The sequence below is a fragment of the Xyrauchen texanus genome, chromosome 16 (assembly GCF_025860055.1).
Source record: "Xyrauchen texanus isolate HMW12.3.18 chromosome 16, RBS_HiC_50CHRs, whole genome shotgun sequence".
Taxonomy (NCBI): Eukaryota; Metazoa; Chordata; class Actinopteri; order Cypriniformes; family Catostomidae; genus Xyrauchen; species Xyrauchen texanus.
Window position 1 is genome coordinate 16,371,370 of NC_068291.1, and position 13,189 is coordinate 16,384,558.

Below are 13,189 nucleotides of genomic sequence, written 5' to 3' on the forward strand. Positions count from 1 at the left end.
GAATAATGTACAGATTTTGCTGTTTTGGAAGGAAATTGGTACTTTAATTCCCCAAAGTGGCATTCAAATGAACACAAAGTATAGTCAGGACATTACTGATGTTAAAAACAGCACAATCACTATTTGAAAAAAGTAATTTTTGATCATATCTAGGCCCCATTTCCAGCAGACATCACTCCAACACCTTATCCTTGAGTAATCATAATACATTTCTAATTTGGTGCTAGAAAATCACTTGCCATTATATCAAACACAGTTGAAAACAATTTGATTCATTAAATGAATCTTAACATTGATTTTGTGTTTGTTTCTGAGTTGCTACATTATGCAATAGACTGGCATGTCTTAAGGTCATTATTAGGTCAAAAATGGCAAAATAACTTATTTGTTTTGAGGAATGAAGGCTATACAAGATTTAAATCAAAGCTGAACACTACAGTCTTCAAAGACAAAGGACAACTGGCTCTTACAAGGACAGAAAGAGATGTGGAAGACCAGATGTACAACTAAACAAGAGGATAAATAAGTACATCAGAGTCTCTAGTTTGAGAAATAGACACCTCACATGTCCTCCGCTGACAGCTTCATTGAATTCTACCCGCTCAACACCAGTTTCACGTTCAACAGTAAAGAGAAGACTCAGGAGGCCTTATGGGAAGAATTGCAAAGAAAAAGACACTTTTGAAACAGAAAAACAAAAAGAAAAGGTTAGAGTGGGCAAAGAAACACAGACATTGGACAACAGATAATTGGAAAAGAGTGTTCTGGATCTTAACCCCTTTGAGCTTTTGAGGTATCAGCTAGACTGTGAGGTGTGTGAGAAGTGCCCGACAAGACAGACACATCTATGGGAAGTGCTACAGGAAGTGTGGGGTGAAATGTCACCTGAGTATCTGGACAAACTGACAGCTAGAATACCAAGGATCTGCAAAGCTGTCATTGCAGCACACAGAGGATTGTTGGATTAGAACTCTTTGATTTATTTTTCAATTGTAATAGTAATTTTTCACATTATTCATGTCCTGAATACATTGTGATCAGTCGAATGCCACTTTGGTGAATTAAAGTACCAATTTCTTTATATAAGAGAAAAATCTGTACATTATTCCAACCTTTTGGGCACCAGTGTATAGTAAAAAGGACTTAAATGTTTATCTGTTTCTCACCCACATTATACTTCTTTCAGCATTTTTATTTGTTTCGATCTAACTTGCCTTTATATAACTATTTGAATACGATACCTTTTTTCGGAAAAATTAATTTGTTCTCTCATTTATGAATACTGTGGGGTCAACAAATAACAATACAGATTCTGATATTGCTGCCTTTCTAGTACGAAATAACATGGACAATACTGACACCGTGTGGTCATTCAGTGTACTGCGTGGATGGACTAAAATACATAATGAAAAAAGTTTTACTCTTCTAATGAAAATGAGCTAGTATTTACCTTATAAACGTTTTCTCTTTTCCTCTTGCCCTTATTTGGCCAATTAAAGATGCACTTCCTCCACAAATACCATTAAAATATATCCCCCACATATTTATTATTCTAAAACACGTGATAAAAACACAATTGAAACACAATAATTTATACTGTAGTAAAAAGCACTTCAGAGTTCTTTTCACAGCCATTATTAGTGTACAAGCCCATATGAAAATTGCATAGAAAGTGTGCATACAGTTGTTTAATAAGCCTTTGTCATACTTTATATCTACATAAGAATTTCCCTTGGCTGAATGAAAGACAGAAACAGGAGTTGCACCCTCATAACATACCCTATTCATTATAATTTTTTCATATCTGAAAAACAACAACAATAAAAGGTTTGGCTAAATTATTTCGGCAAATGCCCATGTCTTCATTTTAGAGCAAATCAGTCTTTTCACATATAAAATGTGTGTATGTATATATATATATGTGTATATATATATATATATATATATATATATATATATATATATATATATATATATATATATATATATATATATATCAAACAAAAAGACATTAAATAGTCCAGGAAGCTTCTTTTTCTCACTTGGCTTTGAGTTTGAAACCGTTTTGAATATTGGTGCATCACCTACACACAACCACGCATGCACACCCATGCAAATAAACAAACAAACACACATTCATACACACACTGCATAGAAGACTTGACTGTGATTAGCAAAAATTGGAGTTGTTACTGTTGCCTGTGAACTCCCCTGTGTCTCCATCCTTTAAAGAAGACTCTTTGTTGCCATGGAGACAAAGCCAAGTGCTTAAGTGTTTGGCTGGCAGAGACAGAAATACGAGCTGCTCGCAACTGCCCTTAAACTCACAAGCCAACAGATCCCACTTCCACTCAACAGATAAGGAAACATTTGTTCTTACACCAAAATATAAGATGATTAACTTATAATACCTTTGTTCAAAGATGCCAAGAATCAAATAAAACCATTTTAAGCAGAACTTTGTTCAAAGATGCCAAGAATCAAATAAAACCATTTTAAGCACAACTCAAAAGACCCACTATTGCTATTGCACTTAAAATGTCTTTTTTTATAATCATGCCCTCAACAAACATATGCAATTCTCACTTAAACACAGGTAGCAAATGTCTAAAACTAAAAGTCAGATGAGAAAAAGAAATCCACCCCCTTCAAAAATTATGATAAAATAGTACAAATTCAATAGTAAAACAACAACAATAATAATAATAATAATAATAATAATAATAATAATGAACGACAAAAAATGATTATATTAAGGACAACCATTATAATCTGTGGAGTATAAAAAAAGGGACCTTTGTAAAAGTGATTGTCGTAACGATAGAAAGTGTCAAAAATATCAAAAGGCATCAGCGAGATACTCCAGACACAAAGCCTAAATATTACAGCACTGGAGATTCAAAAGACCAGTCGTACAAGCACAGCTGTGCAAGCATTTTGGCAGACACATGGAAGAGAAATGGTCATTTTCATTTAGAAACAGGTACTAAACTTGCCCCAAAAGTAAAAGTCCACACACACACTGTTGTTTTGTGTCATTGAATCCATAATGGTAGGTTTTAAAGTAGAACAATAAGTGAGTTCTGTGCTCAGACGCTGAATAGATGTGCTGTGGCCAGATCAGTGTGTTGGATGATTCTGAAAAGTGAATTTTATAGACACACACGGAGATGGCATGGCTTACAGTCCCGATAGCCCTATATCTGAACGTTAAGCCCCTGAATGCTTCTACAGCATCTACTCACTTTATCTCTCTCTCTCACACACTCACATACATACACTCACTCACTCACTCACTCACTCACTCACTCACTCACTCACTCACTCACTCTCTCTCTCTCTCTCTCTCTCTCTCTCTCTCTCTCTCTGAGTGCCAGTCCCTGAAGCTGTTCTTTTGGGATGCGTCTTGTTGGCTTGTAAATTAAAAATAAATACAATATTTTTTTTTTTCTCAGTCATATGAGGGAGAGTTTTAGCTAGCGCCAGTCTTCATCATCTGCATCCTCCTCTTCCTCTGAGGAGTCATCACTGCTAGCTCTCCGTGTTCCAGCCCCCATCGCTCCATTCTGCTGGGCGGCTAACATTGCTGCTGCTGCGGCTGCCGCCACGCGCTGCTCTTCCTCTCTCTGTCTGAGTGCTGCCGCTTTCTTCTCCGCCTCAGCGTGACTTTTCATGTGGGCACTGCGACTTTTTACCTTAAAGAAGATCCTGAAGAGAACACAGTGTTCCAGTCAGCACAAAACATATGAGAAGCACTGATTCATGTGAGGGAATGAACACTGTTAAACACTGTTTTCACCCATTTATTCTGAACATGTGTAGCGTAAACGTTTGAAATTTTGCTTTAGACATCATTGAGGTATTAACCATGCCAATAGAATTTATAACTTAAAGGGATAGTTCACCCAAAAATGGAAATTCTCTCATCATTTACTCACCCTCGTGCCCTCCCAGATGTGTATGACTTTCTTTCTTCTATAGAACACAAACGAAGATTTTAGAATAATATTGCAGATCTGTAGGTCCATACAATGCAATTGAATGGTGATCAGAAATTTGAAGCTCCAAAAAGCATATAAAGGTAGCATAAAAGTAATCCATATGACTTCAGTGGTTACATCTGTGATATGATTGGTATGGGGGAGAAACAGATAAATATTTAAAGTCCTTTTTTTTTTTTTTTTACTATAAATCACCAGTTTTACCTTCACTTTCATCTTCTTTTGCTTTTGGTGATTTGTATTCATTGTGCATAATCGCCATCTACTGGGATATGCAGGGAGGGGAATTTATAGTAAAAAAGGACTTTATTATTGGAGCCACTGGAGTTTTATGGATTACGTTCATGATGCCTTGATGTGCATTGCATTGTATGGACCTACAGAGCTGAAATATTCTTCTGAAAATCTTCTTCTCCGTTTTCTGACCTTCGTTCATTTTTGGGGATCAAAACTGACCCTGAATTGGCATTTTTCTTATTGGACAGGTAAGCTTACATTACTGCAAAGCATGTGAATATAGTACCATAAGGATTGATCTGTGTCATTTTAGCTAACTTGATCTTGCCTGCTAACACAGACAAAGCTACCATATATCTTAACATCTTAAGAAAGAAAGACTCATCTGGGATGGCATGAAAGTAAATGAGAGAATTTTCATTTTTGGGTGAACTATCCCTTTAATCTGTTTAGATAAAATTAAACAAAATACATGAGGGTTGCTTTGTAACTGTAATGGTGATATAAGAAACATTTTATAGTAAATTAAAAAGTATCTATAATTTGAATATTTATATTGAAACAAACGCAGATGCGTGCATTTGGCCAACGCATTGCCAAAGCACCGTCTGGTTGAACATAGTTAAAGCTGAAGTGTGTAAAATGTTTGGTATTTATATGCTCTCCAAACCCATGTTAATATACAGAGACAACTATAAGTAAACCATTTGTTTGTTTTGAGCCACACAACAACACTGGCCCAACCAAAGGCATGAGTCTGAGGCGGGACCATCTGTTTGTTCGATTAACAGCAGATTGGGGGAGAATATTCGAAAAGCTGTTTAAAAACTGTGTGTATGTTTGCAGTTCCGTTGAAGTCGCTAGTGGTGCATAAATTACACTTCAGCTTTAATGTGCATTCTTGCATTGTAATTATTTATTTTTTATTAAAACTGTTGCTCCACCATGACATTAGTTGACTTTAAAGAGAAAAGTCTTAGTTGAAGCACACAGTTCTCACTAATGTCGGCTATAGCGCCTCTTGTGGCAGTGTTTAGAATAGAAACGCATACATGCGTTGAGTTATAAATTGCAGTCTGACACATTTTGGAACACAAAGACGCATGAAATCAGGCTTGCATAGCTAAATATATCTGCGGTTACATACTTGTGTATGATATGTTATGGTCCATAGTCGATACACATTGCTTATATTACCGATGTTACATTTATTAAACATTACAATTATCACTGAACTCCTCAACGTGAATGCTTGGCCAATTTATTGTGGCTTATAACTTGCTATAAACATGTCAGCTTTTTAACTTTCACTTACTCAGCAAAACTCTCTTCAAACTGTTGCTCTTTCATGAAATGAAAGAAAATAAACTGTTGATACAGAGAGTTCACGCTGTTCAGTTTAGCACCTCTTGTGGCCATGCTGAGAATGCAATCTGAGCTAGAATTGCGATTGTACTGTCACACTTTGGAATGCAACAATGTGTGAAATCAAGCTTGCGAAACTAGAAGCATCTGCAATAATGTACTCGCATAGTATAAGTATGTTCCAGGCCTTGATTAACCCGGAAAGCATAAAAAGAAACTAACTATTTTGTATAGTGTCAGAGAAACTGCATGAAGACTGAAGATTTCTTGATCTTCAGTCGATGATTTTTTTTTCCCGACAAGTACCATGTTAATATGATTCATTTGAAGAACATTGGATTACCATGTGAATACTATAGTCTATAAATATGGTGATTTTTCCATACCATGGTATATTTTTTAAAGTACCAATATATTATTATACAAACATTGCACCGCCACAGTACTTTTCAGTCAGGGATGGAAGAGATCCCACGTGTGTGTATTCAAATATATATGTACAGAACAGGAAACGTGGCATTCAACATCTCTGTGGACTTTTCGTTGCTAAGATACTCTTGATTTTAACAAGCAGGCCGTTGCCATGGATAAAATCTCCTATCGAAATCAAATGTTGCCTTTTTACTGCTTACTATTAGAATGAGCTCTGACACATAAGAGCCATCAAGCTTTATTGATTCCCCTTTAAGACCCCAGAGCTTTTTATGAGCAGTTTTATATCCGCTACATGAAACAACCAAACTGCTGCCAACACATGCAATCTACAGGTGATGTAAACGGTAATTATACAAAAGCTTTCAATGAACTGAATAAACTAAAGGATACCACCTATTGCACTGCAAAATTAGTTTCTCTCAATTTTCTATTTATAGGTATGTGTTTGAGTAACATGAACATTTTAGTTTTATTCTATTCTACTGACAACATTTCTCCCAAATTCCAAATAAAAATATTTTTTATTTGCAGAAAATGACAACTGGTCAAAGTAACAAAAAGATGCACTGTTTTCAGACCTCTAATAATTCACAGGGTTCCTACAGCTTAAAGGTATATGTAACCATTTTAATGTAATATTCACCTTTTTTTTTTTGCCAATGTGTGAACGGCTCGTAAAGCAACTTAAAAAATGAGCCCTTCCTGGACTTCCTAGGTTGCCTATTAAAGCCTTCATGCGAAGGGAGCGGGTCGCTTTTGCCGGGAAAATCCAAAGGATGTGGTGTTTATGCGCGCTCCCGAGAGCCTTGCCTCAGTGCTTCCGCTATTCGACAGCGACAACAAACTGCAACACTAGATAACGTTATCTTAGAGATGGAATCCAGCAAATGTCCGGCTCCCAGCACAACACCGACTCCTACACAAACTCTTGAGTAAGCCAAAAAAAAAAAAAACGAAATGTGATCGTGGTCGAGCAAAAACTAGTGAACATCGGCAGGGCATTTGATTACTGGAGGGACCATCGTTCATTTTTGGGGATCAAAACCGACCTTGAATTGCCAATTTTCTTATTGGATAGGTAAGCTTACATTACTGCAAAGCATGTGAAATATAGTACCATAAGGATTGATCTGTGTCATTTTAGCTAACTTGATCTTTCCTGCTTACGCTGATGAATTGCAAGCTACCTTGCATCGTTACTTTCAAATAATTTCAATGATCATCTCTTTATACAAAACGTCAGGTATACAGGATAAATTTAAGCTAATACGCTGGTTTCTTGATCGTAGTACAACATATGACATACAAAACATACAATAGTGCAACATAACAGTGCAACAGTAAACTGTCTGGTATATTTTGGTAGTATGTAGCTGGATGTGTGTATCAGTATGCTATGTTAGCTGATAAGTAGTTTTAGTTTAGTCTCAAAGTTTGTAGTAAAACAATCAAAACTGTGTAATTTTAATTACGCTACCTCATCTGTCAGCATGATGCCGGTGAATCACGGTCAGTCTCTTTGTACATTACATCATTGTTTTGGTCGATGCTTGCTCGCTCACATCCCTATGGAGTGTGTGCACAAGCACGAGCAACAGGTAGATGGCTGCAGTTCAATTAACGGCCACAAGTGTCATTAATAACAAGGGTTTCTGAATCTTACAAACTGCACCTTTAAGGCAAGTTAGATGTAAGACATTAAGACATTTTTAATGCCACTTGGAATGAAATTTAAGACCAACATTACGATAACCAAAACCGAAGAAAAAAAATAGCATCAAATACTTATGGTACACTTTTGACCAAATGTTTATTGTAACATAAAATATTAGTGAAAAAGTTAGATGACTTCAAATGTTTAAAAAAAAAAAAAAAACTAGAGTGGAACACATGGAAAACAATAACAAAACAACATAATCATGAATCATCAGTAAAAAGCCACAGTTGGCTGAGAACTATGATTCCCATATTAGTTATGTGCTTTCATAGCGGTGTGTAAGCCAATAATAATGTGTCATTAAATAGGAACTGGGAACTACATGGCATCTGTTGGCTGGTTGACTAAGAAGTTTTGTGTTTCTCACTCTGCATGTGGGATTCCACTGCCTTGATTCCCATTGTGCCGAGTTTGAAACATTTCCTGCACAAAATACACCGTGCCTCATATATATTGCCTGGTACCGATTTCAGCCATGCCACAAAATCTTGGTTGAATGGCCAATTTTCATTGAATTTGCACTTCCCCATGTCATCGCTAGCTAGCAGACAGTGCATCTGCTCGGAGCATCCTGACCGCAAACCAAATATAAGTGTTGTTGGTTCCACTATCCTGATCGGTGTGACGTTAATGCGAAAGTCATTCGGTAAATTATTTTAAAAAAATAGATGTTACCAATTATTTTGAGATTTTAAATTGCAATGTCAGAAAAAACTATTCAAAAATCCTACTTCCCATGTCTTAGCATTTTTAAGACTTCTGAAAAATGTATTTAAGTCATTTTAAACCCAATTAAGGCCTTGTTTTTAGATTTAGGAAGTCAATGTCTTTTAAGACTTTTTAAGGATCTGCAGGAACCCTGACCTTTATTTGAGGTCTGAAAACACATATTTGTTATTTTGACCAGATGTCATTTTTTGCAAATAAAATATTTTGATATAGTCAATTAAAAGAGAAAAAATCTGTCTGTAAAAGTTTTTGGGAAAAATGACTCATGTAATGCACAAAGTGGATGTCCTAAACGACTTGCCAAAACTATAGTTTGCTAATATGAAATCTGTGGAGTGGTTAAAAAATTTGTTTTAATTACTTTAACACAAGTGTATGTAAACGTCGGACTTAAATAGATAAAAGGGACAAGCCCCAAGCTATATGTCCTGCCCCAGCATCCAGTTTTAATAGAAAATGTGTCACTAAAGAATGAAAATTGCAATCGTCAAAGTGATTTTCAAGTTGCACCAACACCATGTAGTGTTGAAATGTGTTACTGACCTGCCACACTTCTTGCAGGGGAATTCACCCTCCTGGTTAGTCTGTCCCTTTCCCGTACTGCCAGCCCCACTCTTTCGGCCTGTGGTGTCAGAGCGAGGTTTAGATGGTGGTGTCGGCACATGACTGACTGCCAACATTGACGGAACTCTCGCGCTGTCCTCCTGACTTCTTAAAACCAGAACGGCAGCAGCCTAAAAGGAAAAAGATGATTAGTAAAAGCAAGGACGAATACAGATAGTAGTTATATGTCTCGGCTGGTTATTTAAAGGATGTTGGTTAAAATCCAAACCCAAAAGGGTGACGATTGTTCCCAAAGTACTTAATTCCAGGTTGTTCCACTCAGACTGGATAAAGGCATCTGCTAAATGACTTGACATTCTGCACTAAACAGCTGAACATTCATTCTATATCAAAAATGACTACATTTACTCTTCTATTGACTGATACCACTAGATGGCACTAAAAACAACCTAAAGCAGTAAACTAGCTATGATTATCATCTTAGAAGTCCCAGGCCTATCACTTTGTTATTGTAATTTCAAATGCGCAACAAATGGGGATGAACTCTGGATTACTGAAAGATATTTTTCAATAGTTACTATGTATTTCTGTTAGCTCAATATAACTTAAAAAAATGTTCATCCAAATATATAAAAATTGACATTATTTAAATATATTCCAGTTCTTTTCCTGTGGAACACAAAAATATATTTTTTTATTTTTTCAAACTCCCAGCTATCCATACAATGGTAGTACATAATCACCAGTCTGTCAGCTACAAAAAGCATTGTAAAAGTAGTCCATATGACTTGCACACATACTGTATGTGATGAACAAACCAAAGTTATTATTCACTCTCAAATCTAATCACTTATGCAACACAGTATGCAGCTCTCAAATACAATATTTCCTTATAGCCACATTATTTAAAATGTCTCCTTTTGTATTGCACTGACAAAATAACTGCATATGGGTTTACATCTTTATGGGGGAAGAGTAAATGATGACAGAATTTTCATTTTGGGGTGAACTATCCCTTTATCATTTAGCAAAAATGTTGCCAACTCACATGTTCAGTGGACTGTAGAGATTGTGTCACCCTGCCTGGGCTGTTTTCTTGCTTTCTGTCACATGACCCTTCCCACTTCCTGCTTTCCTCCTCTTCTTTCCGTGATTCAAATTTCTGTGAACTCTGTCAACAGAGGAAAAAATATGACCGTGCTGCACTGCTCTATATGGAATCAAACCAAACAGGTATACAATGTATACAAAAAGCCACAGGAACCTACTTTATTGTCCACTTCCTCCTCTGTTGTGGGTTTTGTATCTAGCGGTTCTGCTTCTCCATATGTGAGCGTTCCGTTCCTGCCGATCTTCACTTGCTTCTTATACGTGTAGTAAAACTCCACACACTGAGCCACTGTTTTGGAGCTCACCTTTATGATAAACACAAATGCACTTCAGCACTTCCACAATTCACTATTAAACTAGACATTTACATGTTCTAAATAAAATACAAGAGGTTCTTGCTCATGCAAAACTTGGAAATATGATGCCAAGTTGTTTTGAGTGGTTGCCAGTTTGGGCCTGTATGGTTGCTAAGGTGTTCGGAGTTGTTTTTAGGGCATTGCTGTGTCTAGGGTGGTTTCTGGTTGATTTAATGCACAATATGAGGGATCGATTACTCTTGTAGCACAAATCCAAATCGTAATACTTAGGGTCAGGCATAAGTTCAAAGAGAACTGTGACTCAGCAAATATCACTTTTTAAATGGAAAGTCCTACCAGTTTCTGCACCATGAAGAAATCCTTCTTGTAGGCAGCAATGCCTTTATTGAAGCAACGCCTTTCATCTGCCGTCCAGCTGTCAGAGCCTGTATGAGATTTAAAAACCATCAGAATTTTTTTTTTTATTGTCCTTATAGACAACCCCCCATCCTCAACAGAAAAACAAAGAACAGAAAAAGGGCAGACAGCCCACACACCCTCACACATGTACAGACAAACAATGATGCCCCTGTTTTCACCCAGGAATTAACAACATGCCACAGACACACTCCCCCTCCCTACCCTCACCCACTCAAGTACTCTACCCAGCAACCCACCCGGTCACCCAGTAATCTCCTTACTACATGCCTCCATTCGGCATACTCCACTCCTCAGCTGCTTTTGTTTATAACAGAGTGATAGAGACAGTGTACTTTGGAATGCTAGCGTAACGAGTGCCATGGTACCACGTATACACATTCCATTAGGATTAAAGACAAAAGTCACTTATATATGAAAATTCTGTATGTCCACAGCAATATGACTATCACCATGAAAAGTGTCATAAAAGTGATTTCAAATGACTCATGCACTATATTCCAAGTCTTATGAAGTAATTCAAAAGCTTTAGATGAGAAACAACCCAAATTTAGACTTTGTTATTCACTGACAATCTTAAAGGTATAGTTCACCCAAAAATGAAAGTTCTCACATCTTTGAAGCTCCAAAGAGTACATAAAGGAAACAAAAGTAATCCATAAGACTCCAGTGGTGAAATCTATATCTTTAGAAGTGATATGACAGGTGTGGGTGAGAAACAGATTTTTTTTAACTCCATTTACATCTGAAAGTCTTTAGGTTCTCTTTCACATCTGAAAGTGAAAGTGGAGATTTATAGTTCAAAAAAGGCTCAAATATTGAGGTTCACCCACACCTATCATATCACTTCTGAAGATATGGATTAAACCACTTTTATGTTTCTTTTATGTAAATCTCAGAGCTACAAAGTTCTGGCTGCCATTCACTTGTATTGTATGAACCTACAGAGTTGAAATATTCTTCTAAAAATCTTTGTTTGTGTTCTGCAGAAAAAGGTCAAACACATCTGGGATGGCATGAATTTCAATTTTTGGGTGAACTATCCCTTCAACATCTTGACATTAATTCATAAATCTGATACCACTACTTCTCTCTCATGAAAACAACAACGAGAACTTGGGGAGATGTCAAGATGTTTAGAAAATAGCGACTTAATCTTACGTTTTTGTCTTACCCAAAGCTTAAACTTCAGATGACTTGGAGTATCACACATCCAGGTCTTAGGGACTACTTTTATGATACATTTATAGTGCTTTTGTGTCCTTTTGATGCTTAAAAGCCTCAGTCACCATTCACTACAACTGCATGGAAAAAAGTGACCAGCACATTCTTCAAAGTCTCTCCTTTTGTGTTCCACAGAAGAAAGCAAGTCATATGGGTTTGGAAAGACATGAGGGTGAGAAAAATAATGTCAGACATTTAATTTCATGGTGAACTATCCCTTTAACTCATCACCTCATTAACAAGAGTGAAAGAAACAAAGCATGCTTGACGGTAGCAGGGACTTACCCGAGTAGTGGTAGTTGGACAGGGGGTGCGTTTTGGGAAAGATGGTTTTTTTTGACAACAGACAGCTGAGGGCACCCTAGGAAAGAGAAAATGAAAGTGAATTCAGATTGGTTTTAAAGCAAGAGGAAATATAACTAGACGTGGTGTGTCTGTGTCTTTTGGCGGGAAGGCGAGCGAGGCAATCACATGGGTGAGAGACATGGGTCAGGACATGTTATGGCCCCAGAGTTGATATGAAGAGATTAATGAGAGAAAATTGATAGAGAGAAAAAGAGTGCAGTATCACACTGTGAAACTGAAGAAGGGATGGAAAGAGATGAGTGAGAAATAAAAATGAAGGGAGGAGAGATACAATTCTCATCTCCTTGACAACATTTGTAAAAGCCTTTTGCTGAAGGCGTTTAAATCAGCTGTGTAAGTCACTAGATAATCCCTCTCCTTCTCCATGCATCTATATCTCCCCTTGTCTCTCTCTCTTTCTATTGCACAGTTTCTCAGTATAATGTAAATTGAGGACATCTATTTCTGGGTCAGTGAACATTTTTTTTTTTTTTTTTAAAGTGGGCAGAAACCTATACTTCCTTTACTACATGGTAGAGTACATGGTATACTTTTTGTAAGGCTGGCTATACTGTAGTGCTGGGTATTGATACAGATTTCCAGATTCAATTCAATTTCGATTAATATTGGTATATTTCAGTTAAAGGTCCATTTTTTCATGAAACTGCATAAACATACTATATATATTCTAGGGATGTCATAATATATCGACATATAGATCAGCACGT

General features: G+C 36.8%; 1 protein-coding gene across 1 annotated transcript in view; it reads right to left on the reverse strand.

The window, feature by feature from the left end:
* Positions 1 to 1,946: 1,946 nt before the first annotated feature.
* LOC127656909 (mitotic deacetylase-associated SANT domain protein-like) overlaps positions 1,947 to 13,189 on the reverse strand; it is a 34,936-nt gene continuing 23,693 nt past the window's right edge. The window contains 6 exon segments of the mRNA XM_052145449.1: positions 1,947 to 3,708; positions 9,028 to 9,218; positions 10,097 to 10,219; positions 10,317 to 10,463; positions 10,812 to 10,900; positions 12,402 to 12,477. Coding sequence (XP_052001409.1) covers positions 3,477 to 3,708; positions 9,028 to 9,218; positions 10,097 to 10,219; positions 10,317 to 10,463; positions 10,812 to 10,900; positions 12,402 to 12,477 — 858 coding nt within the window. The 3' untranslated portion in view covers positions 1,947 to 3,476.